Consider the following 25980-nt stretch of genomic DNA (forward strand, 5'->3'; position numbering starts at 1 on the left):
CATGCTAAGAAATTACCTAGGCTTCTGTTTGGCTGTATGCTCCCCATTTCATAATGAAAGCACACACACACACACACGAAATAGTATTTTTGATGACTGTTAAATGCCTTGCACTGTTTTAAACACTTTGTTTATATAAGCACTCATTTAATATATCATCCTTAACTGACAGATAAGCAAATTGAGACATAGTCCAGATAAATGTCTTTGCCAGGGTCAACTAATGCAAATTAACTATTAACTTCCATGTAATTCAGTATTTATACTATATTGTTTCTTTCCTCCACTCTGCTATAGATGGTCTTCTACTTACTACTTCCCAGATTTATCATTTACATTTTTGCTCTTCTTTTAGGTTAAGAATTTAAAGATCCATCTGCAGAGCTGTTCTTTTACAATTTCCAGCTCAAATGGGCCCTCCTCTGTAAAGCCTTCTCTGATTGCTTCTAGGAAGAACAACCCTCTATCCCCCACCACCCTGCATGTTGGCATAACTGTGTGTGTGTGTCTGTGTGTGTGTGTGTGTGTGTGTGTGTGTATTGACATGCCTCTCTTGCCAAAATGAATCTGAACTCCATAACTTTCAGGGCACTTCTTGGTCATTTACTTCTGCAGCTTTATGTGACTTTTCAACCACAGAGTAGCCTCTTCATAAATATTAGATGGCCAGATGAGTAAAATAAAGAACACTCTCAAGGAGAAAAGAGAAAGTGAGAACTTTATTTCCCTGAACTAAACCACCAATAAAACTGAGAGGTAGATATTATCCCCATTTTAAGCTGAGACAAACAAGACAGGTACCATAAAACAGGATCAGAACGCAGATCTGTCTGATTCCCAAAGCTTTTGTTCTCTCTAATACATGAGAAGAAAGACAGGCACATTAATGGTCACATGCAGAAGCAGTTAATGGAGTTCACAGATAAGAAAGGAAGAAAGCGAGAAAAGAGAAAATGAACATCAAAAAATAAGGAAGTTGGAATACTGACAGGTCAAAGCAGAGAGAAAGACAAGACTTACTAAGCAAGAACTAACTTAGTGCCCAATAAGAAAATGCAAAGGAAGGAAGATTGTGGTGACATTTAGAGAGCTTAGAATGGCAACAGAATTGAGCTTCAGATATTTGCAAGAGTTTCCTTCAAAACTGTGGCAAGAGCCAGAAAAAGTGAAGGGCAGAGACAAGGGCCTGCAGCAGGCAAAGAGGAAGCATGATTTAGAGACAGATGCCACAGCTCAGGAAGGGAGCGGCTTGACCCTGCTGCTTGAAAAGGGGCACGCCTGGGAGTGCTGGCACTAAGGACACTGTTGTTTGCTATTTGCAGTGGCATATGGATGAAGGATGATAGCAGCCCTACAGTGATATAAGGGACTATCATGAATGGCATTTCAAGAGAGAAAACAGGAAGGGATGAGGAACCAGAGTTCTCTGTTTTTATCAATCCACAACTGTGAAATTTATGGAGAAAGTTTACTCTCAACTGACAAGAATTCGCATATGGTAAGAGGCACAAGGGGTCGAATGGTACCTCTGTGACTAACAGTGTAGGATCCTGGGAGATATCACTTTAAATGTCAAGTATGGGAAAGAAGAAAGAATAATTGCAAGCATTAATCCACAAAGTGCTTGAATTTAGAAAAACTGTATTCTTCTCCTTTAAGATAATTAAAACTGACCCAGAATACACATTGCTGAAATAGAGGAGAGTCCTGTAAGAATGACATGTAGCTTAATTTAAAAGCTTTTGGAATATGTAGGCAAAACGGAGGATATTCTTGGGTTTATAACATGGGGCAAAAGAGAAACTCCTCCTTGGAGGAGTTTTCAATCTGTTATCATAATAACTCCTTGCATTTATATAGCACTTCCCTAAATTTCATTGGATCCTCTGTCTCATTTCATTCTCAAAGCCTTCACAGAAGACAGTGTAAAAATAAAGTTATCTCATAGATAAAGAAACAGAGACCAAAGAGCAAAGAGATCAAGAGATTTGTCTTTGTTCAACAGCTTGTTAGTGGTGGAGCCATTTCACTATCAATGTCTTGTTTCCACAGCCTTTCACCTACAACTCAATGGGGTTGATAGCTTAATCCTTTTCAAAAATGAGGGATATTGGGAAATATTAGAAATACATGGATACATTATGACTTGATAAATGAATCTCCCATTTTGATACAGCATCATCAGGTTTAGAATGCTAAAACCACATGTTAAGGATACTGGAAAATCTGGATGACGGAGTCACACCTCTAATCGTAGAATAGAATTCCTGGAATGGACATTTACTCCAATCCCCGCAATTTATAGGTAAGGAAACTGCCCTGGAGACATGAACATGCTAGAATGTCAGAGAGCGGAAACAGCCCTAGAGATGTGAACATGCTAGAATGTCAGAGAGCTGGCCTGACCCTCAGCAGCTGTTTCGTTCATTGCTTTCTGACTGCCAGTCTTTCTTGTGACACCTTCAAAATTTTTCCAAATCTGCATACATTTTATATAATTCATTTCATCCCGTTTTTTCCCTAAGTTGGCCTACATTGTAAACTTAAATATATTTTAAAGAGATAATTGATTCTTAGCTCATAGTTTATTATAAAGGTAACCATGAAAATAAACATATAACCATTAAAGTAACACACTCATCTGTCAACCACATAAAATCATCTTATTTACTAACATGTCACGCTTTTGAAAATGCTGATCTGACCTAAATGTCCCATTTTACAGATGAGAGACCTGAGTCCAGAGGTGGGCTTCCAGTGTCAGACCTGGATCCTAAACCACACTACCTCTGCTTCTGCTCACTTATCTGATCTCAGTTGTTAACATGACAGAAACTGGCAAAGGTATTCCCTGCCTTTAGTGGTGCCAGACTCTCAGGCTTGGACAAGGAACTAAAACCACAGCTAATTCAGCCAAAGATGATGTGTAGAGAGGACTCAGAAGGACCCAGCAATAACTCAGCTGAGCACAGCACTAGCTGGATATTCATCCCCTGCCGTTAATTTCAAAAGTCCTCTTTGCAAGCAGGAAAATATTGACAGCAGGTATTTCCCACTGCAGAGCAGTAGACTCCTCAGAAGACTCAGGGTCTCAGTTTAAAGACCAAAACTAGCGAATTTCAACCGTCAGTGATCACTTCCCCAGTTCCCCTCAAAGAAAAGGAAAAAGGAGTTTCTGGGAAGACTGGCAGTTGTCCAGCAAGTCTTTGCAAGGAAATCCTGTGTTTTTTAAGGAAAGTCATTTTTGGAATCTTAGTACTCACGGCAAGATGAATACTTAGCAAAAGTGAAGTTAAATTTTACTTTGATACATTTTGGACTGAAAACAAAAAATAACATCACATTGACAACAGATACCTCAGAGAATTTAGAGAAGACCACAACATTTTTCTGGTATACATTTATGTGGGGTATCAGCTACCCAGGAGGATAAACAAGGGAAACTGACAACATAATAGATAGAAACTAGGAGAACTAAAATGATTGCCTGGAAACAGCGTCTAAATGGATGTAGTGAGCTCACCATCAAATAGGCCAATCCTAGTATCCCAAAGAGTCTGATCTAGTGGGATTGAGAAGAATCAACTATACAGTGTAAAATAAAAACACATTATCTGACCAATGAGATGCCTTTATTTTTTAACAAGAATGACTCCATATTCCATCCTGTTGACCTTGCCTTGCCTATTATGAACCTTAGCAATAAATCTCACGAACAAAACCAATAATCATATTAAATGTGGGTTGTTCTTCTCCATTTTCCATTATAACAGTAATTCCCAAAACTGTCTGTGCATGAAAATTACTGGGAGAATATTTTAAAAGATAAATTCCTTAGGACTAGCCTCTGATATTGAACCAGAATTTCTAGCAATAAAGATCATAAAGGTAGATCATTAGTACGTAGATACACAGACACATAGTAGAATTAAAGTCCTTAAGTGATTCTTAAGCCAAGCATTTGTTTACAACTGAGAGTTTGGGACCTGGTCAACTTTGTCATCTTCATATATGATTTCCATTTTATTAGTTCTATTGAAATAAAATCAGCTGTAGACTGCCTGGAATTCTTTGTCAAAATGAAGCCTGTAAAGGAGGCTAGAAGAAGACAGAAAAAATGTAAGCGAGAAAGCAAGTGATCTAGAGACACAAGATCTAAGAACTGATCTTGGAATAGAAAATACTTTTCTCCAGTTCCATCCATGCTCTCGCTTACGGGTGGAAATTAAATAATTTGTAGATATGGACATGGAGAATGAAATAATAGACAATGAAGACTCAGACAGGTGGAAAGGGGTTAAGGGATGAGAAAGTACCTAATAGGTACAAAGTATACTGTTCAGATGATGGTTATGCTAACAGCCCAGACTAAAGCATCATGCAATATATTCATGTAACAACACTGCACTTTCACTGTCTAAATCTATAAAAATTAAAATAAATTTTCTCACCTTGAAGAGAGTCTTTGTTACCCATCTTTAAAAAAATGAAGTCAGAGTAGAAACAACATGAAGTTGTCTTTTTTTAAATAGTTTTTTTTTACTCTATTTTTATATAGTGTCTCCCAGGGAATCCCATAAATAGAAAGAGTGCTTATTCCTTTCTGGGGAGGTGAGGAGATCTTCCAGAAAGAGTCTGAAGGGGAAGACAAGGAGAGTCCCAGGAAGAAGAAGAGTCACGCACTAGCATCTCACGGCTGAGCCCTACGAAGACAGAGGGGCAAGGTCCTGGGGTGGCTGTGCATAAAGTCAAGCTGGGTTATTTCAGGTCAGTCCTGCCTTGCTTGGCCCACGGGAAATGGAGTGTTGTTAGTATGAGTCAAAAGCTCAAATTGGTAACTGGCTGGTTTTGATTTAATTATATAGTGAGATAGTTTCCTGGGAGCATACAACACAATCCTTTCTCCTAAACGTGAGTTTAATTTTCAACAAAACACTTCTCTCATAAACATCATGTCGTTTCTAAACCCTTATTGCCATTCCCAGAACTGCTTGCAGCCTTTCAGAAACCCATTATTTTATAATTATAATCAAGACTATTAGGACAGGACAATTTGTGCCAAAAAGCACATTTACACTCAGAATTGTCACTTAGCACTGTCACAGGAGGGATCATCTTTATTTCTGTAGAAATCAAGGAGAGTTGCAGACTCTGCCTTTTAAACTTTTAATTTCTAGATGGCACGGGAGTTACTGACCTTGTCTAAATTATTCTCCATTCACTCCACTAACCACCCCTGGCAGAGTAGCCCAGGACATCACAGCAAGCAATTATGTTATGGAAAGAATGCAGCGCCAAGAACCAGGCCAACCCAAGTTCATATCCTGATTCTGCTCCTTCCGATTGAACAATTCAGTCCTTTCATCTCAGTTTCTTCATCTGTGGAACGGCAAAGCTACAAATACCTGCATCTGAAGGTCATTTTAACAATTAAATGAAGTAAACTAAAATGGTACCAGGCATGCACTAAAGGCTTAGCAACTTAAAAAAAAATACAGACGGTGTGGCAAATGTTATCGTGATTAATATAAGCTGTGTGACCTATGGCAAGTTACTCCTCCTCTCTGGGCATCTCTTTACTCATTTCTAAAATGAGAAGAGTAGCCTTTAACTCATGAGGTAGCAGTAACAATCAGATGATCATGCATGGTGCTCAATATCGTTGGTTCCTTTTGATGAACCATTTACTCCACAGATTTTACTTTGAGTTGAAAAGTTCGGTGATCTCCATAGGGGCAGCCAGAGTGTGTGATCTTATTCCAACCATCTGGGGAAAGTCCTAAGCTTTTGGAACTTCCCCCATAACCTCTGTATTTAATCACAAGTCTGTGATGCCCATCAGGAAGTCAGACCAACTCTAGACATGATAGAGCAAGCCTAGGCATGTTGTTCAAAGAAAGGCCATCATCCAGTGGGCCTGATTTGTTCACTGTTAAAAAATCTTTAATCACATAGCTCTTTGATTTACTTTTCCTGGCTCTTACAGCTGTAATATAAATAAAAACAAGTAATAATAATAATACTTCTCTTTGTTTAATATCAGTCAAAATTATAATGGTGAGATAGGAAGTTTTATGCATTTTGTGAGAGTAGGGTGCTCTCGGCATAGAACAGTATTTAGAAGCCCTGCCTCTGCAGTGAAGTGGACTTAGAACCTAATCTCAGTGCTGCCACCAATGAGCAGGTGACAGTGGACACATGATAGAATGGCTCCCAGACTCAAACTCCTCATTTGTAAATTGGAAATACTTTAGTATCTTTCGAATTCATTGATGTGACAAGCTAAATGAGATAGCACAAATAAAGCCCTGTGTAAAACAATCGATCAATTAAATGTAACTATTGTAACTATCAACATTATCATTTTAACCAAGTGAGGTCTACCAACAAGGTATTCTTACCTCCATTTCGTGTATTAAGACCTGAGCCTCAAAGCACTTCAGTGACTTTCCCACAATCACACAAGGAAATGGAGAACTGGCTTAGACTTTGGTTTTCACTCTCCCAGGGAGTTCATTGTCACATACTGTGTGAGTTCATTTAAGCCTCTCCAGGAGCCTGCTGATACTTTCTGAAAAGTTTATAGAGTCCAGAAGAAGACTGGGGTCTGACAATCTCATGAGTCAAGACCGAATCAGAAAGAAATGCTTAATTTTACTTACAGTCTCTTCTGTCGTTCCACAGCCTGGAAAAGCAGCAATTACTTTAGTGCTGTTACCGAGAAGACCTCCCAGTGCTTCTCCTAGTGCCCTCTTTATAAAGTCTTAGAGGAGTATTCACCCATAAGGACAGTGTCCCTGTATTGAACATAATACATGATTTTCAATCCTTAGAGAAACGTTACAAAAGTCATATTTCTATTCTCATTTTACATTTGAGCTAAGTAGACTCAGAGAAGTGGAGCCAAGGCACACAGTTGATAAGTAGTGAATCTGAGTTATGACTTTCTCCAAAAACCACACTACCCTAAACACCAGAAAAGTGGAAAGCACTGTGTTAACGCTCATTCTCAGTATCTTTCTCTCCTCTTTTTGTTCTATGTCCAGATTTTCTACTTATTATTGATTCACCCTATTGTTCACGTATCCCTTGTTTGAAGCTCCTTCAAGTCCTTTATGGAAAGATAGGGTTATGAATGAATCATTTGGTGTGTATAACATATATGCATAAGTATTGGCTTAATGATTCATGGCTTCAGTTGAGAAACCCTTGACTAGTGTCAACCACACAGAAAACTGCAGGAGTTTCACTTCCTGTTTTGCCAACTTTAAGCATTAAGCAATTGGGTGTGGAAGAAAGAAAGTGTCCTTGAGTGACCTGGAGGCCCAGGCTCAGATTTTGTCACTTTCCTACTCTGTGGCCTATTGACAAATTTACTTCATCGAACTTCAGCTTTCCCATCAATAAAATGGAAAAAGTAATTATTGATTTGCTACCTCACTCAGCTAATGAGATATTTAAATATGGTTATAGTTTTGTGAATATGTTTCAAGTTGTAAGAGATCACACAAATTTAAGGCATTATAATTGGCATTAATTTTTGCTTATTCCACCCTTCATCCGTCTTAAATCCAGAGGATTTAAAGAGCTACAAAAAGGCTGTCTGAGGCCTGACTTTACTCTTTCTTCTCCTTCTGTTCTATGCATATAATTTCTTTCCCTTCTTGTCCACCTCACCTGCCATTTCTAGAATTTCCATCTGGGAAAGGGAACTGACAGGAAGAAGGCCAATGTCAGCCTTGGATATTTCAGCCTTGAAATACTCCAAGTTGTATGTTGATCTTCCTTCTCAGAGCCTTGTACATTTGCTTGAATAAATACATTTATGCAGAATTCGTACTCAAATACAAATAGAACCACACTTACATGTAGCATGGATATACACAAAATCACATATTTTCAAGCATACTAAGAAACTGATGCATACATCTATAGACAATCATGTATGTATGTTAGTTCCTCACTTATCCACAGTTTCACTTTCCCAGTTTTCGTGGTCAGTTATGGTCTGAAAATAGGTGAGTACAGTACAGTAAGATATTTTGAGAGAGACAGCGAGAAAGAAACATATCACATTCACATAACTTTTATTACAATATATTATTGTAACTATTCAATTTTATTATTAGTTGTTGTTAATCTCTTACTGTGCCTAATTCAGAAAATGAACTTTATCTTAGATATTTATGTATAGGAAAACATATTGCATATATGAGGTTTGGTTCCATCTGGGGTCTCAGAGACCCACTTGGGGTCTAATAACATACCCACCAAGCATAAGAGATAAGAGGAGACTGCTGTACAAGCACAAGAGTAGAGAACCCATCTCAAACAGCCATAGACATCCACTTCAAACGGATGTATTCTTCAAGAAATACAATCACACTCTCTACTATACAGATATGATCATGCAGACACACACTTTCAAATACACACAGCCCTGATAGGGATACACAGGGAGATGTGCACAAATGCACACATCTACTTTCACTAGTACATGAGACATAGAAACACACCCAGGGATGCTCAGTCACTCTCGACCTGCTCAAACCAAACACACTCCGAAACACTCAGTAACAAACACTTCTGAGTGTGGTCATATTTCCAGTTTTGACAACTGAATTTTGTTGTCTTTTCTTTTTTATAGCTTCATTCAGATATAATTGATATTATAAAACTGCGTATATTTAATATATACAATTTGATGAGTTTAGACATAGTTTCACATACCTGTGAAACCATCACCACAATCAAGGTAATAAATATATCCATCACCTCCAAAAGCTTCTTTGTGTATATATATATATATGGTAAGAACACTTAACATGAGATCTAACCTCTTAACAAAATGTTAAGTGCATAATACAGTATTGTTCATTATAGGAACTCTGCTATACAGCTGATCTTTAGGGCTAATTCATCTTGCATACTATAATTTTATACCAATTAGACAACTCCCTATTTCTTCATTTCTCCCTTCCTCCTTTTCCCTAGGAACCACTGTCCTATTCTCGCTTCTATGAGTTTGATATTTTAGAACCTCATATAAGTGAAATCAGGCAGTATTTGTCTTTCTGCTACTTGCTTATTTTACATAGCATAATGGCCTCCAGGTTTATTCATGTTGTCACAAATGGTAGGATTCCTCCTTTTTTAGGCTGAATAATATCCCATTGTATATGTATGCATATTTTCTTTGTCCATTTATTTTTCAATGGAAATTTGGGTTGTGTCCATAACTTTGGAAACAGTGATTGTGAACAGTGCTGCAATGAACATGGGAGTGTAAATATTTTCTTGAAATTCTGATTTCAATTATTTTGGGTATATATACAGAAGTGAGATTGCTGGATCATATAGTAGTTCTATTTTTAATTTTTGAGAAAACTCCATACTGTTTTTCACAATGGCTACACCATTTTCCACTCCCTCCAACAGTGTAGAAGGGTTCCAATTTCTCTATATCCTTGATGACACTTCATTTTTTTTTATAGTAGCCACTCTACCTGGTATAAGGTGATATCTCATTGTGGTTTTTATTTTCATTTCCCTGATGACATCCTCATTGTCCTTTTCTTGAATGTTCTGTTTCTGGGGAGGCTGGATGAACATTATTTTCTGGGAACCTTCTTTATACGAATCCCATTAATTCCAGACACATTGTTTTCTCAATGATAACATCCACTCTTCCCAAAATGTAGTCAGGGAGCATTGCCCAACAGGAAACAGCAATGTATACTCCCTGCCTTGAATCCCTTCACAAGTAGTTCTCCTGGCAGTGAAGAGGGTACACAGGAGGGATCCCAGCCCTCTATGTCTCTCTGCAGAGATTCAGAGATCCATCAAGCATCACTTGTTCTGAAAAAACAAAATAGACTTCTGCTGCAACTCATTTCATGAGGTCACCCCAGGTTTATCAGTCCATGTTTCTGGAATCAAGAAAAAGTGACCTCCTGAGGTCATCCCACTTCCTTCCTGCCTCTAGCCCAAATTGTCCATGATAAGAACAGGAAACAGAAAATTTCTTCCCCTGTTTAAAAAAGTGCCCCCTTTAAACAAATTATTTCAATGCTGCTTTCAGACAGTCATAACTTAGTAGGCAATAACTTTGCAACGACATCGAGTGACAAAGTGACAGAATGTACTTTACATACTTCCTTGAAAAATAGTGGTTAAATAAATGTGGATATTTGAAGCAGGTCTCGAACAACCTTATTTATGATATTGGCTTATAGGCAAGACATAAAAAAATGAAAACTTGATATATAAAAATAAAAATGTATCAGGGGTGATTAGTGAAAAAATAGAACATGCTCAAGAATGACCAGGATGGTTGTGGGCATGTGTTAACCAAGTTTCCTTAGGAATTAGCCACTAGACCTTAACCTCTGTAAGGAGACTGACTTAAAATTGAAGGGGCATCTTGCCTCAGGAGCCCACTGAAGTCATCAAGTTGAATTTAAATTGTATTCAATCAAAAAGGAAAAAGTGAACACCCAGTTCAAACTACCAAAATGGTTTTATGATGGCCATAACATAATACATAATATAATTTCCATTCAAAAGACTCAGGAGAAGAACAATGTCTCTTTCTGCTTTCTCTGTCTTTATTCAACGTGATAAGGTAAGAGTTGAAATGACTTTCTCTGTCATAGGTTCCTTGGCTGAGTTGGTTGAAATGCCCACCTGGAAGGCTCTGTATTTTAATCTAGCATGTATTCCCTCTGCACTGGAAGCTCCTTGAGATTAGCAACCCTGCATATCTTGTGCACCATGGAATGACTCACCCTTAGCATAAGGCCTGGCATGTGGCAGCATTTAATACTTATTAACTGAATGAGTGTTGGGCCCAGCTGGGCAAGAAATGCCTCAGGAGTTTTTTATTTTTCCTCTTCAGATAGTTGTTGCTTCTTGCTAATTGCATCCTGTACCCACTGTTCTTCTGGATTCCACGATCTGCCATCCAGCAGGGCTTTTCTGAGTCGTCTCCAGAAGATGTGCTGCCCCAGGACACTGTCCTCCCACTCCAGGTAAGTGTTCCTGCTGAGAAGGCGGTACAGCTCCACCTGCTGCCTGAGCAGGGTCTTCTCCACCTTCTGCAGGACAATGAAGATTATGCCTGCACGACTGCTCAGAAACTGCCAGGTCTGAGCAATCTCATATTCAAAGATACACCAGCGGCTCTGGATGAAGTGCTGGGACACCACAACAATCACCTTTCGGCTTTTATGGAAACCTTCATGGATGATGTTTGCAGCAATGGCCACACCGGGAATAAAGTCTCTGTAGTGAAGGCAGAGCTTAAAGGGAGGCACCCCTTCTTCTAAATTCTTTACTAGCTCATTCCTTACCCAGTCCTCATCCTGGCTTGAGTAGATAACAAAGGCATCATAGATGTTTTCACCTCTACCATACTTTACGCAGCCAGCAAGAAGCATCAGGTGAAAATAGAACTTATAGACCAGAACTGCTACAACAGATACCACAAGCACACTGAACACAGACACACCAATGATGGTCTTATTCATCTGACAGGTAATATTCAAACTCAGCACTGGCATGCCCTGTTTATCTGAAGGTGTTGCACATTCCATTCGTTCAACTTCCACCAAGAGCTGCCTCTGGTCCTTGATCCACTTCAGGAAACTCTGGTGTTCACAAGTACAAGCAAAGTCATTCTGAGTAAGATTTAAGTAAGCTAGACTACTTGGAAAATGGTGTAGTTCCTGGTTTTTGGAAGTCATTATGTGATTGAGACTGTAATCAAGAACCTGGAGGGAGCGCAGACACCTATAAGGAAACGTATCCAATGAAAAGAAATTGTTGTGGCTCATATTTAGTACCCGAAGCTTGTTGAGTGTGTCAAATGCTGTTGGAGACAACTGCTCCAGTTGACACTGCGAGAGGTCCAGGAAGGTCAAGTTTTTCAGATCTGTGAAGATATCTGGAAGGAAGTTTTCCTGGAAAGAATTGCCAGCCATTTTCAAGATTTTGAGACTGAGCAAGCCATCGAAGATGCCATTGAAAGCAACTCTGGTGTGAGTATGAGAAATGTCAAGGTAAATGAGGTTTCTGAGTGATAGGAATACCGAAAACTCACTCATCTGTTTCAAATTGGAATGCTGTAAATCCAGATGTTCTAGTTGTTCTAAGCCCAAAAAGTTTGAACTCATGGTAATAACATCATTGAAGCTCAGATCTAAATACTTTAGGCTGGTTGTCCCAAAATCATTTTGAGAACAGCAACCTTTGAAACTCAAGCCATTTCTACTGAGATCTAGAAACTCAAGGCTTGGTAGATCAACTTCTGAAAAAGCATTCCCACCTTTGTTGGCAGTGAAAGTAAGCCTTTTGAGAGATTCGAGTTCCAATGTGGGAAACTGTTCAAATTTACAGTTAACTAATTCTAAATGCTGCCATCTGAAATTATAAGAAAAGTCTTCTACCCTTTTAATAGTCACACTCACCAGGGAAAATGAAGAAATATTTGCCAAACAATTAAATAAGTCAATAATATTATTGAGGTAGTAGCCTAAGTACGCTAATCGGAATTCTTCAATGGTCAAATTGCACAATCCCTCCAGAGCAGATCTGTCAAACTCTTCCAAGTTTCTTTGATTTCTAAATTCTCCCAGAACCAAACGATGGACTTCTAAACCAGCCAGACCTTGAATACAAGTTTTCATTACATTTAAACCATCAAAATTACTTCTCAAAGTCAGCTTATGAAGCCTAATTTCTTTAAATGCACCTGGTTGGATAAAGTTTATAGGGTTCAGGGACAGGTCTAAAGAGAGATTGGGTAGGGGCATTTGATGTAGAACCTGCAAGTCTTTGCAATAAATATTTTGAATCTTGTTACTGGAAAGGTCCAAATGCTCTAGATTGGTCAGATTAGAAAAATACTCAGGTAATTTGAAAGACTGGATAAGATTGTGAGCCACATTAAGTTCTTTCAAAGTTTTGAGATGTCCAATGGGGAAGTTCTCTAGAGATGCTAGATTTGTCTCCACAGCCACCAGCTTCTGTAAACTTGATAGTCCAGAAAAGGCTCCCAGGGCTAAACTCTGGATGGGGTTTCCTGTCAATATTAAGGTGGAGAGGTGGCTTAGACTCTGATATGCCCCATCTTCAATTGTCTGGATTTCACACCTACAGGAATAAAAATACATTGATTATATAACATTTCTGCTGAATAAGAACCTAAAATAGAATATTAATCCTAGTCATCCAGTTCTTCATACGGAATGTGATGGGTAATATGATTGTGCATAGGCAAAGACATCAAGCAGGACAGATGATGATGGCATGAGCAAATAAGAAGCCCCACAGATTGAGTATTATCATACTGGCTGTAATGATAGGCTCTTTTTTGTCATGTTAGGCATACATGATAAGCAGAGGAGAAAATCCATAAGAAGGAAATCATTTAAACATCAATAATTGACATATATAAAGATTGTGCAGTTGATAAAGCATGTAATCGCCTTGGATCAAGTTTAGCCATTTTCTGTCACACAAAATTGTGATTATACATCTGATTGGTACAGATAATATGGATAGTTGTTAGTTGTTAGCCAAGATAAATGGCTGGTAAATATCAATTTCAGAGATATGAAAAATTACACATAAGTGTCACAGATACTCTTAATGTTTATGAAAAGTGCATACATGATAGCTCGATACTTGAAAGTTGTTGTTATCAGAGGTAAATGCTTGTAACCTGTGATAGGAGCGAGTTTTGTGAAAAACAGTGACAATCATGTGCTATAAGAGTTCACGTGCAGAGAACTGTTGTGGACCAGGAGAATCAAAGTAGGCTTCTCTGAGAACACTTAAGTTGAAAATTGAAAGATGAGTAGAAGTTAACGATAAAAGGAGGTGAAGTGAACAGCAAACACAAAAGCCCCAAGGTTGACAGCAAAAAATGACACACAGAGTAATCATGACAAATAGCTTCCATGGTTGGAGTACAGAGATGAAATTGGAGTGTACAATATGGAGTTGTGGAGAAAGAAGATTTCCAATTAGGCAGAGGTTTACCACTCAAGGGTTTTGAATTTTATCCCAAGAGAAATGAAAGCCATCCTACATACAATGTTCAGAGACATGTCCTAGAGATAGGGCTTTGATGCAGCCAGCAAACAGCGAGCCATCATGATAAATGATAAATTCCTTTATCATTGCAGGTGCTTGTCAGTTACAACGTACAAATAAGTTATTTCTTAATCCAGTATGAATTATATTTACAATATTTCCCACCCATTTTAGCTTCTTCAGGAGTTTCCTAGATAATAAAAGCATTGTGGTCCAAGCTTTTGTTATTTATTGGTAACTAGATAAAGGATAGACAGTATACTAGAAAGAACACTGGAAGAGTGGACAGAAGAGCTTGGGTTTGGTGTTTCTGCAGTTCTCTCCTACTGGGTGATCTTGAATACCTCTTTTCCTCTCTAGGTTTTAGTTACCACATTTATAAATCAAACAGCTGAACTTGATTATTTTTGAAGTTCTCTCTTTCAATTATATGATTTTTACAGCCCATCATTCTATCTCTGCATTGCTGTATACACCAGGCAAGAATTAAAGGGTCTTGCTGTATCTCTATATCATTACATTGGTGATAGTCACTTTAGAGAAGTAGAGTATTAAGACAAAGAGAACAATTAAGCTGGATTCTGGAGATGTGAACTTAAATCTTTGGTCTGCGGCTAACAAGCAATGATAATGTATATAAGTCACTTAAATTATTCAAGCTTCAGCTTCTTCATCTATAAAAAGAAACATACATATATATTATAGATTTCTATAGGGGGAAGAAGGCTGCCTGGTCTATCACAAAGCATTCTTACAAGACTAGTTGAGTTACTGTATGTGAACACTGTATGAAAAGGCAAAGGATGTCTATTGTGCTATTATTTGTGCTTGCCCTAATTCAGAATCTCCTATGGGCTAGCCAGAAGGGAAGCTGGCCTCTCTATAAGCACAGATTTAAGGTTTCTGGGGTAAGTTTCTTGGGTATCGAGTGGATTGAAGATGAATTACATAACAGACATTGTTTGGTGAAAAACTACTTGTTTGGAAAAAAAAGCTGGGGGAGAGATGGTCTACCTTAATAGAGTATGTGACAAAATTTTCACGCAGAAAACTGAAATTTAGAACATAATGGCATGAATTCAGCTGGTAGCCATTATCCTAAGCAAATAAACAAAGGAACAGAAGGCCAAATACCATAGGTTCTCACTTTATAAGTAGGAGCTAAACATGGGGTACACATGGACATAAAGATGGCAAAAATAGACCCTGGGGATTACTAGAGAGGGGATAGAGAGAAAGCAGCAAGGGTTGAAAAACTAACTATTGGGTACTATGCTCAGTACCTGAGCAATGGTATCAATTGTACCCTACACCTCAGTATTACACAATATAACCATGTAAACCCCTGAATCAAAAATAAAAGTTGAAATTATTTAAAAAAACGAATGAAATTCTGTAATAATAATACTTTATGCTTACAAAATATACTTTATAAAAATTTAAATGTATACAGCGTATTAATATTTATTATCACATTTAATCCAGCAGGATAAGTTGCATCATTTCCATTGATCAGACATGAAAACTAAGACTAAAGGAGATGAAGTAATATGCCTAAGGTACATGGCTATAAATGTTGGGGGTAAACTTGGCTCCAGTCTTCTGACCCCAACAGGGCTCTATGCACTATACCACTGCCTTTGAATTGTTCCATTACCGCTTTGTTTTATCCTACCTCTATCCAAGTTAGGGTATAATAGGTCATATGTTCACTCTTCTACAGAAATGTCTGCTCTAAAAAGGATTTTCATATTGTGACCTTAGTCTTTATCAATAATTTCTACAATAAAAAATATGTAAAATGTTTTGAAATGTTTTACAAACCACTGCAGAGAACATTATCCATTATCTAGTCTGATTTGCAAATAAGGCCCCGATGATGAAAACCCTTCTAGAATTTGGTTCCCTTAAAATACCATGATGACAGTTTCACCTGCCACAACAAACGATATACTTCCCTGCATCAGAAAAGAAAATCTTAGCCACTATTCCCTGCCCACAGCAGATGTTTTCCTTTAATCTTGACATCTTTCTCCTTGGATTACTTGACTTTTCCTAATTCCCTATCCTCTACCCTACTTTTAATATTCTAGACATTGTTTGAATCTTATGCAGTTCATGAAATCTTTCTTGACTACCCGCCACAGAGAAGTCCCTCTTCTGAAAAATACAATTTGTTACCTTTAGTTTAGACACAGTTTATCACCTACTGCTATATATTGTTATATTTATATCAGCTTCAAGATCCAAAGAATCGTAATTAAAATGTGTTGAATATATGCTATGTACCCAGGACCATACCCAGGACTTTAAGGTATTAACTCTTTCAAGAAGATATGCCTCCTTAACAACAGGGGCTGTGTGTTATATATCAATATATATCTGTCTTCTTGCAGAGTGTACAACATATAGCAAGTAGTCAATAAATAGCCACTTATGAAAGAATTTAAGCTAATTTTCTCCCGTCTTAAAAGAAAACCTAAAAATTAGAATTTCCCTTAGAAGCTGTCTCAGCCAACTGCCTATTTCACAGATGAGAAAATTGAGACCTGAAGAATAGAGGTAGCATGGTCAAGGTTATACAGTTAATAAGACATCTGTTGTATGAATGAATAAGTGAATGCAGATGAGACTCCACCAAGCAAGCTTTCCACTCCAATAATGAAATGATAGGACAATGAACATCTCACCTTGTGCAGTATGTAAAAGTGCGTTCATTACCTGGATAAATCCAGCACCTGCAGTTCTGGAAAACGGAAGAAGCTATAGCTGCGTAAATGCCTCAGGGGATTAAAGCTCAGGTCCAGGTTCTTGGTTGAGAAGGGGATGTTGTCGGGGATTTTGTAGAAATTCAGCTCCATGCATTGATAAGTAATGTTAGGAACCACCTGCAATGATTACACATGAAATGAAGGGTCTTTACTGCATGGTCTCCCAACTCCCCTCTCCTAGACAAGAGATGGTGTGGGGGCGGGGAGGCTCTTTTTGTGCAAGCACAAAATTCAGTCGACCTTTTATCATCCATCTGTCCTTTCTTCCATCCATCTATCCATCCATCCATTCGCTCAATTCATACTTATAAAATGTCTTAATCTAGATTAGAAAGTAAAGAGCAAATACTATGTGCTCAGCATTCTAACCTCTGTGATAAAATGGCAGCATTTAGCAAGAAGCAATGGAATCAGGGGGTGAAGGGCTGAGGCTCCGGAGTCTGAAAGCTCTGGGTTTCATGCCAGCAATTCCGTGTGGTTTAGGGCAAAGTCTTTTAAAATAAAACAAAACAAAACAAACAAAAGAAAAACCTCAGTGAGCCTCATTTTATCAGATGTAAAATGTAGGTATTAAAATATCCAATATCGTGCTTGCTGCAGTAGCACATATACTAAAATTGGAAGGATACAAAAAAGATTAGCATGGCCCCTGCACAAGGATCACACACAAATCCATGACACATTCCTTATTTTCATGATCTATTCAGCAAATCACCATGGCACACATTTACCTATGTAACAAACCTGAATGCTCTGCTTAACTTAACTTAAAATAAAAGTTGAACTTAAAATAAAAGTTGGAAATACAAAAACTAAATAAAATATCCAGTATCATTCTAAATATCCCACATCATTGGGGAGACTGTCTGGCAGTCAAGATGTCCAGAAATTCCTTAGTCATGGCCTGGATTTTGACAGCTGCATTATTTTTCTTGGTTCATTGACACTTGTTGTAGAAATAGGGGGAAATCTTTAGAGTTCATGGATTCCCATGGTGGAACCTAGTAAATAAGGTCAAGTGCTTTATGCTGTCTTCGTTCTTACGCTGCTTTCTAGCCTACTTTCCCACATTTTTTGTAAGCCTAATTCTCTAACGTTCCCATCTAATTTCTGAACGTTCTCATTTTCTCTGACAAAATTCCTTGCAGAAGCCAGCTAATTGTAGTTTTCTGTTGTTTGAAACCAATAGAATCTGTTTGAAGGATTAAATGAGATAAGGTGTTTGAAGAGCTTATTTAAAAGCCCACTGCAGTATAAGTGATCAATAGATGTTAACATTAATTATTATTATCTATTATTAATCCCTTACCATATGCCAGCATAGCTCTTGTTTGTTGTATACTTTCACTTAATCTTCAAATAAGCATTTTAAAGATGAGGAAAATGGAAAATCATACAGATGAAGTAATATGCGCAAAGTCGGAGTTCAAACACGCAGATCTTCATTTGTATTCTGCTTAAATGTTACAAGCCATGGAGCCTCAAAGACAGTACTGCCTAATAGAAACAGAGCCAGGTACTCTTTCTTTGCCCTCTTTTATTCCCTTTCACAGGATGCACCACCATCTAACATTATGTTGTCTATGTGATTGTTCCCATCGGATTGTTCATCTCCTGTACTCCATTGCAAGTTTCAATGGATTTGCCCACTGCTTTGTCTCCAGCACTCAGAATGGTGTCTGGCAAATGGTTGATGCTCAATAAATATTTGCTGAATCAATAACTGATTGAATAACTGATTAAATGAAGGTTTACTTAAGTCCACATTGTAGACATTTTCTGTCAAGCGCTGTGGGCATTACAAAGAAAAATACGATGTGGCTCCAGACTTCAATGGACTCACAGTCTAGAGAAAGAGTTTAGATAGGAGCAAAGCTAATACTGTCTCAAGGGGCCATAAAATAGGCTTAGAAAATTTGTCCTGTGGTTCAGAGAAAGCAGAGATCAAGTCCGTATTCAAGAAAGGCTTCCCAGAAAAGGAAGATTTTAAAGTGGGTCTCGGAAGATGAGTAAGGTTTAGATATGTGGAAAGGGGAAGAAAAAACACGTCCTAAGGAGAGGACAACATGAGCATGGAAAGAGTGGAAAACAAACTTAGATTAGCTGGTGAGTGGTAGGAGTGGTGAAACCTAAGTAAGAGGGCAAGCCAGATCAGGAGGGCCTCAGACTTTGTCCTGCAGCAATTATTTCAATCATTTACCACATATAAATTTAGCGGCTACTGTGTGCTGGCCACTGGAAATATAGTGGTCCTTACCAATTCCATTACAAAGGAAGAGAGAGAAAATAAACAAACAAAAATATAAAATGTTGTGCTCCGGAAAAAAAAAATTAAGCAATAAAAGGAAATTTGAGGCAAATAAGTGAGGCTGGAGAACTCTACATGGGGCAATCAAGGAAGACTGCCCTGAGGAGGGGACATTTAAGCAGAAATCTGAATGGAGTGATTAAACCATGAAAATGACCAGGGCTGCACTGACCAATATGGTAGTCACTTGCCATACACAGTTATTAAACATAAGAAACGTGAATAGTCTAAATTGAGATGCATGGTAAATGTAAAATATATACTAAATTCCAGATTTAGTACCAAACAAGGAATGTAAAATATCAGTAATAGGTAAATATATGTTAAATTTTTAAACATTATTTTAAATATGCTGTTAAATAAAAATATTAAATTCACTTGTTTCTTTTTTTAATGAGGCTACTAAAAACTTTAAAAGTACATATGTGGTTCACATAATATTGCCATTGGATAGCATTGATCTAGCATTCTAGGTAGAAGAAATAGCCAGTGCAAAGGCCCTGTGGTAGAAACCTGTCCTAATGGCAATGGAGAGTTATCAAAAGTTTTTAAGGAGATAATTTGTTAGATCAAAGCTTAAGGAAAAATAATAACAACAAATGCAAATACATAACAAACAAGAACGTGTAGAATGAATTAAAGGAAGAAGACTGGAATCAGGAAAGCAGTCACTGTGTAAGAGTCAATGCCAGGGGAAATGAGGGCCTGCCGTACAGTGGCAAGAAGGGGATGGGCAGGTATGGACAGGCTTCAGGGACTTACAGGAAATCGTACATGGGGAAAGAAGTCAAGGTTGGCTGTGGTTTTATCTCGCAGTGAGCCTAATTAGAAAATCTATCTCCACTAACCTAACAGCAGAGGGATACAGAGAAGAAGATAAGGAGGAGGACTACGGGCAGGGAATTGAGGGAAGGGATGGCTTTGAGATAATGAATTACTCTTTGCTAAATATTACTTGATTTTCTCCCATATCTTCAACTTCAGGACTGCAGCTGGCTTTGCCTCTCTTGAGTTTCTGACCCTGCCTCACTGTAAATCATTTTCTTTTTCTAAAGCAACTCTGAAGTCTGTGCAGGGGAAAAACAAAAGAGATCCATCATGAATAAGATTACCAACCAGTTGATTGGTATTTCACCAAGAAGCAAACTGTTGCAATAGCTGATATTACACATATTTCCCTCTTGCTTTTTTCTTCTCTCTCTCTCCTTTCCTTTTTCATTCTCTTATTTTTTTCATCCTCTGGACTAAACTATATGACTGCATACAGAAGTCTGACACCCACTTAGAAAGTTCTTTCTGTAGAGACACACACAAAAAAGCCATCTTCTTCCTGAGATTGAAAGGAGCAGGGTAACTGCTTGAAGCTGAGTGTAAAGACCACCGGTGGAAAGAAATGACACTGAAGCAGTCTGTTTATTCTCTGGTGAAGAAGGTATTATAATCCTCTTATAGATGCAAAAACTAGTCTCAGACAGGTTTGATAATTTTTTCACACAGCCACAAGGTAGCAGAGCAGGAGCCTTACGCAGATCTATGTAATCTAATGCCCCTGTTGGCACTCAAAATCTCCAAATGGAACAAACCCCCATTGGCTGCCTTTAGTGCCCTTTAACAATGAATTATTTGATCTCTGTGGCTTCTTGAGTCTTTAAGGTAATTTAACTCTTTTTTGCAAAAATAAACCGGGGCACACAGTGAGAAGTTCTGGGCAGAAGTGAGGGAGAGTTCAGAGGCGCTGACTCCAGCCACATACCTCCACGCAGGGCTCCCAGCTTTCTGGTCTCACGCAGGAGAGGAAGGCCATGGCTGGGATCAGGGTCCCAGCCAGGCGCAAGGCAGATGTCATCCTGGCATCATCCTCACTGCTTCTGTGAGCTACAGTGGCCCTGTAAACGCGTGGCTCGCTATCACCGTTTCACCGGGCAGTTTCTGAGGCACTGGTGTCTTCTCTTCCTCAAGCCGGTGCCCCACAGCAATTGGTATATTCAAAGCAGTTCTGGGCTAAAGGGTGAGAGGAAGTGAAAGTTGCAACCTTAGCATTCTGGACTTTTGTTTGTCTAATAGTCAGGAGAGGAAGTTAGAAGGAGAAGAAGAAAACGCCTGCAGACCAGTGGCTAAAGAAACAGCAAGAGGAAGCTAGTTGGCTTTTATCCCAGGAAGTCATCTGACCTCTGTCTGGGCTTGGCAAATTTAGGAAAACCATCAGATGCTGTTAAAATAGCCCTTGTAACTCTCTAGGATGATGGTGATTTTCCAATTTTGTTTCAGCTGTGGAAACACTATTTGTATTAGTTTGCTGGGGCTGCCATAATGAATTACCACAGACTGGGTGGCTTAAACCACAGAGATTTATTTTCTCACAATTCTAGAGGCTTCCAGTCTGAACTCAAGATGCCAACAACTGTGTCTAAATTCTAATCTCCCCTTCTTATAAGGACACCAGTTATGTTGGATGAGGGCCCACCATAATGACCTCATTCTATCTTACATACCTCTTTCAAGGTTCTCTCTCCATATACGGTCATAATCTGAGGTAGGGGGTTTAGGACCTCGATATATAAGCTTTTGCAAGGATGCAATTTGGTCCACCTCTTCTTGTGAAGAAACTCACATACAAAACTGAAAATAAAGCTCCAGTGAAACACAGTTTGAAAAGTACAAGAAGACTGGTAAAAGTCTGGGACTTCAGAATTGAATATACTGAAGTTCAGATCTCAGCTGGGTGACTCATGGCCTTGAGGCATTGGTCAAGTCACGTAAACTACTAAGTTTTACTTTCTTTCTTTTTTTTCCCCCATTTTCCTTATTATGGTAAAATCACGTAACATAACATGACATGACATAACATAACATAACATGTATTACCTTGACCATTTGTATGCGTACAATTCCGTGGCATTAATTACGTTCATATTTTTGTACAATCAACACTATTCATTAAGCAATAACTCCCCATTTCTCCTTTCCCTAGCTGGTGACTGGTTAATAGGGTGATAGACCCTGGAAACTATGCACTGCTTTTTGTCTCTATAATTTTGACTACTCTAGGTATCTCTTAGAAGTGGAATCATACAGTATGTGTCTTTTTGTAACTGGTTTATTTCACTTTGCATAATGTCTTCAAGGTCCATTTCTGTGTAGTATAGATCAAAGCATCCTTCTTTTTAAAGCTGAACAATATTCCATTCTATGTACATACCACATTTTGCTTATCCATTTGTCTGTTCATGGACACTTGCATTGTTGCCACACATTAGCTATTATGAATAATGCTGCTATGAACATGGTTGTACAAATATCTCTTAAAGTCCCTGCTTTCAGTTCTTCTGGATATGTACTCAGAAGTTAGATTGCTGGATCATATGGTAAATCTATTTTTAATTTTTTGCACAACCACTATACGATTCTCCACAGCATCTGTACCATTTTGCATTCCCACAAATGGTGTACAAGTGTTCTCATTTTTTCACATCTTCACCAACACTTATTATTACTTTCTGATCTGTAAAATGTGGTAATCATTTTTAATCATAGCAGAAGCTCGCATTTATAAAATGTATTAAAATGAAGATATGCGATGGTAGTCAAATTACACAAACCTACCAACCTTTAGTTTTCTGATCTTTAAAATGGAGATAATCACATGTGTCTTGAATTACTGAATGAAACTAACTTACATAAAATGCCTAGTCTAGAGCATCGTCATTACATTCCATAAATGAGAGCTATGATGAGGACTGAAAATGTGGATAGAAAGAGGATGATAATATGTATCTCAAAGGATTGTCATGGGATTAAATGAGCTGGCATTTGGAAAGCTTTTAGGACAGTGTCTGGAAAGTAGCAAGTGCAATGTAAGTTTCTGTTCAATAAGAACATGATTTAAAATGGAAATATTATGGGTATTTTTGTCCTAGATAGTTCTACTGTAACATCCTCCAAGCACTTGCAATCCAACATGTCAAAAACCAAGCTGTGAGGGACCATTCTGTAATGGACTCAGCACAAACTCCTGTAGACTCCATCAACATATCAGCAGAGGTAAGATAAAAACAATCTCCATGTGAAAGCTTTGCTCTAAGGATTGAGACTATTTATGTAAAGATTTTAGAGCAGTGCCTGACACAGAATAAAGTTTATTTCCCTGGAAAGTTAATGGTGTTTCACTTTGACATAGTCATTCAAGGTGGAAATCTCTTTGACTTTATTTCCCTTACTTCCTCATTTCTCATGCTAGACATGTATTAACTCAGTTTTCTTCTTTTCTGTGTTCTTGATGTTCTGGCATCTGGGAAGAGACTGCACCTACCGGGGCTAGTTAATTCTTAAAAAATAGCAAAATATTTGCCCTGGAGCATGCCTTTCTTATGTACGCTAACCAATCTAGAGCCCTTACTCTGAACCACCTCCTCTACCTGGCTCTTACATCCAAGTAGACACCATTATTCAGCCCTAATCATCAAGGTCCAGGTACCAGACAACTAGAGACAGACCCTATACCCCAGAGCCCACTGAGGTTATTCAAACTAGCCAGTCCTATCCCTGCTTACCCTGCCTTGCCTTGCCTTTTCTGCAGTAACAACAATACAACTTGTGCCTATAATTTCCTCTTGTTCCCTCTGCCTCCTGGCGGTCTCTGGTGCTACTCATGTGGCCCTGCATGGTATGGCATGCCCCCACTTCTTAGGAACTATAAACAACAAACTATATTTCCAGTGGCATCATCTTCTGATCTGTTATTTTCACCATAGCTGAATAATGAAACCTACGTTTTAAAAAATGTTCCGACAAGTTCTAGAAATTGTAAAACAATTCCAAAATGTCAGTCGCCATTTCTACTAGCATTACTATTGAACGTATCCCACAGCCAGGACTAGTGCAATATACTGTTAAGAAGCCTCCCGAAGTCTAGATTCACCTCTTTCAATGTATCAGCTCTTCCAATTGATTTCCCATCCTGCAGTTAAAAACATCTTTCTAAAATAGAAATACGATTACCTCATGTCATGCTAATAATTATTTCAGGCTGGGTATTGCCTAGATAAAAAAATTTCCTGACCTACCCCATCACATATACATGTACAGAAACACTCCACTCCCTAAGAATGGGAAACAAATATGTGTGTCATTTCAAGGCATACATAACTAGACCCCATTACTAGGACACAGTGCTTAAGTGAATAGAGTAAGCACTTGTAATAGTGTGTAATAGACAAATGCTCTTTCTTCCCATCATTTGGAGAGGAAACTGTTTGATAGTCAAGATTAGGAACTAAGGAAAAGGGCCCAGGGAAGTCCTTACAACTATGTTTTCTGAGATGTTAGTACATGTATTTTATAGAAGTCTTCCTGGAAATTTTTCCTATGTGTGACTGAAGAATCCCTGGTAGTGACTTGTAAAGAGGTTTCCTTTTCATGGGAAATGAATGGGATTAACACCTAATCATTTACCGACCTTAATCAAAGATATCTAGGTTCTGTGTTGCTCCTCCAGAAGGCAGACTATGTGTCAAATACAAATTAGAAACTGTAAGCCTCTTGGTTATCAGATCTTACTTGCTTATGCTGATGGACTTACCGATGCAGTATTATAATGAGGTAAGACCGTGGTGTTTAGTTACCATTATGGACCTATTTTTCTTTTTTTTACTTTTATTTTCCATTCAGAAGTACATGTGGAGGATGAGCAGGTTTGTTACATACGTAAACATGTGTCATGGGGATTTGTTGTACGTAATTAATCACATCTTAAGCACAGTGGTAGAGTTTTGGCCAGAGGCACAAGAAGCCACTTGATCACCTACATCCTTCATGCAGAGCCAGTTCAACTCACAACCCATAATCAGTCAGTCAACGGAGGAATCTCATGTTTGCCAGGGACCTAGAAGAAGTGTTTGCTATTATTTGGCAGGTAATGCATATGATGTAAGAAATATGCACAAAACTGACAAGTGTTAGACTAAGCTACTTGCTGTATAAACTTCCAAATTTTATTGTGACTTAACACAATAAAAGTTTTCCTTGCTCATGAAACACTCAATGAGGATATTTCTGATTGGAGTACCCCAGGTACGATTCCTGGTTCTAGGTTTCTTTTATTTCGTTATACTTTCATATTCAACATGCAGCCTCCAAGTTTACTATAGAATGTGAAGAGAGTAGGGGATATCAGGTATTTAACTACCTCTGCTCAGAAGTGACATGCATTGTCTCTGCTCTCATTGCATTTGACCAAAACTAGACCCAACACAATATCAAGTTGCAAGGGATCTCTATCTTCTAAGCTTCAAGGCTCTTCCCCCTACCCAAAACTTACAGACACACAGACACACACGTACACACACTTAATGGTGAGTACCACTTCACAGCACCAATCCTATACTGCGGAAGAGGAACACAAAATTTTGTTGGTCAGCAGGCTGTATTTATGCCACAACCTTAGCATCTTATAACGTCCATCGCATAGTGATTAAAAAAAAAGAAACAAGGGTGAGCAATTACAATATAGCCTAGCTCAGAGAACAAAGGTCCCATTAACTTGACATATCTAAAAACCAAACCTCATTCCATCCAACCATCTCAAGTTTTTAAGTTTCACATTTTTTCATGTCAACACCTCTCAAATCAGAATGTTTCTCATATAATTGACAATATAGTACAATTATAATTGGCAGAGATTGTTTTTCTTTCTTAGTAGCAAATAAAGTAATGGTACACCTTAAAATCAGTGGTAGCTTATATACAACAAAAATTTGTTACTTGGAAGAAAAAAAAAGCTCTGTTCAGGTAAGTAAAAGAAACAAA

The 25980-nt window shown here is 38.2% G+C and overlaps 1 protein-coding gene, 1 long non-coding RNA gene and 1 other non-coding gene across 4 annotated transcripts; 2 read left to right on the forward strand and 1 right to left on the reverse strand.

Annotated features, from left to right (window-relative positions):
• The first annotated feature begins 1308 nt into the window (after positions 1 to 1308).
• On the forward strand, positions 1309 to 3721 carry LOC117098763. Its single transcript, XR_004443581.1, has 3 exons — positions 1309 to 1498; positions 2177 to 2305; positions 2726 to 3721. It is a non-coding gene; the product is annotated as an uncharacterized LOC117098763 (long non-coding RNA).
• A 4349-nt stretch (positions 3722 to 8070) lies between these two features.
• Positions 8071 to 21303, reverse strand: TLR4 (toll like receptor 4). 2 transcript variants are annotated; one of them, XM_033237643.1, is made up of 4 exons: positions 20930 to 21303; positions 17238 to 17359; positions 16819 to 16985; positions 8071 to 13152 (listed from the first exon to the last, which is right to left on the reverse strand). In XM_033237643.1, the coding sequence occupies exons 3-4, from the start codon at positions 16956 to 16958 to the stop codon at positions 10881 to 10883; spliced, it is 2412 nt and encodes an 803-aa protein (XP_033093534.1). In that variant the 5' UTR covers positions 16959 to 16985; positions 17238 to 17359; positions 20930 to 21303; the 3' UTR covers positions 8071 to 10880. The 2 variants fall into 2 exon arrangements, with proteins under 2 accessions (XP_033093534.1, XP_033093533.1); XM_033237642.1 differs by lacking the exon at positions 17238 to 17359 and having other exon boundaries at positions 20930 to 21293.
• Positions 17456 to 17562, forward strand: LOC117099553. The gene has a single exon (XR_004443877.1). It is a non-coding gene; the product is annotated as a U6 spliceosomal RNA (small nuclear RNA).
• Positions 21304 to 25980: the final 4677 nt, after the last annotated feature.

The sequence above is a fragment of the Trachypithecus francoisi genome, unplaced genomic scaffold, assembly GCF_009764315.1.
Source record: "Trachypithecus francoisi isolate TF-2019V2 unplaced genomic scaffold, Tfra_2.0 Lachesis_group16, whole genome shotgun sequence".
Classification (NCBI taxonomy): Eukaryota; Metazoa; Chordata; class Mammalia; order Primates; family Cercopithecidae; genus Trachypithecus; species Trachypithecus francoisi.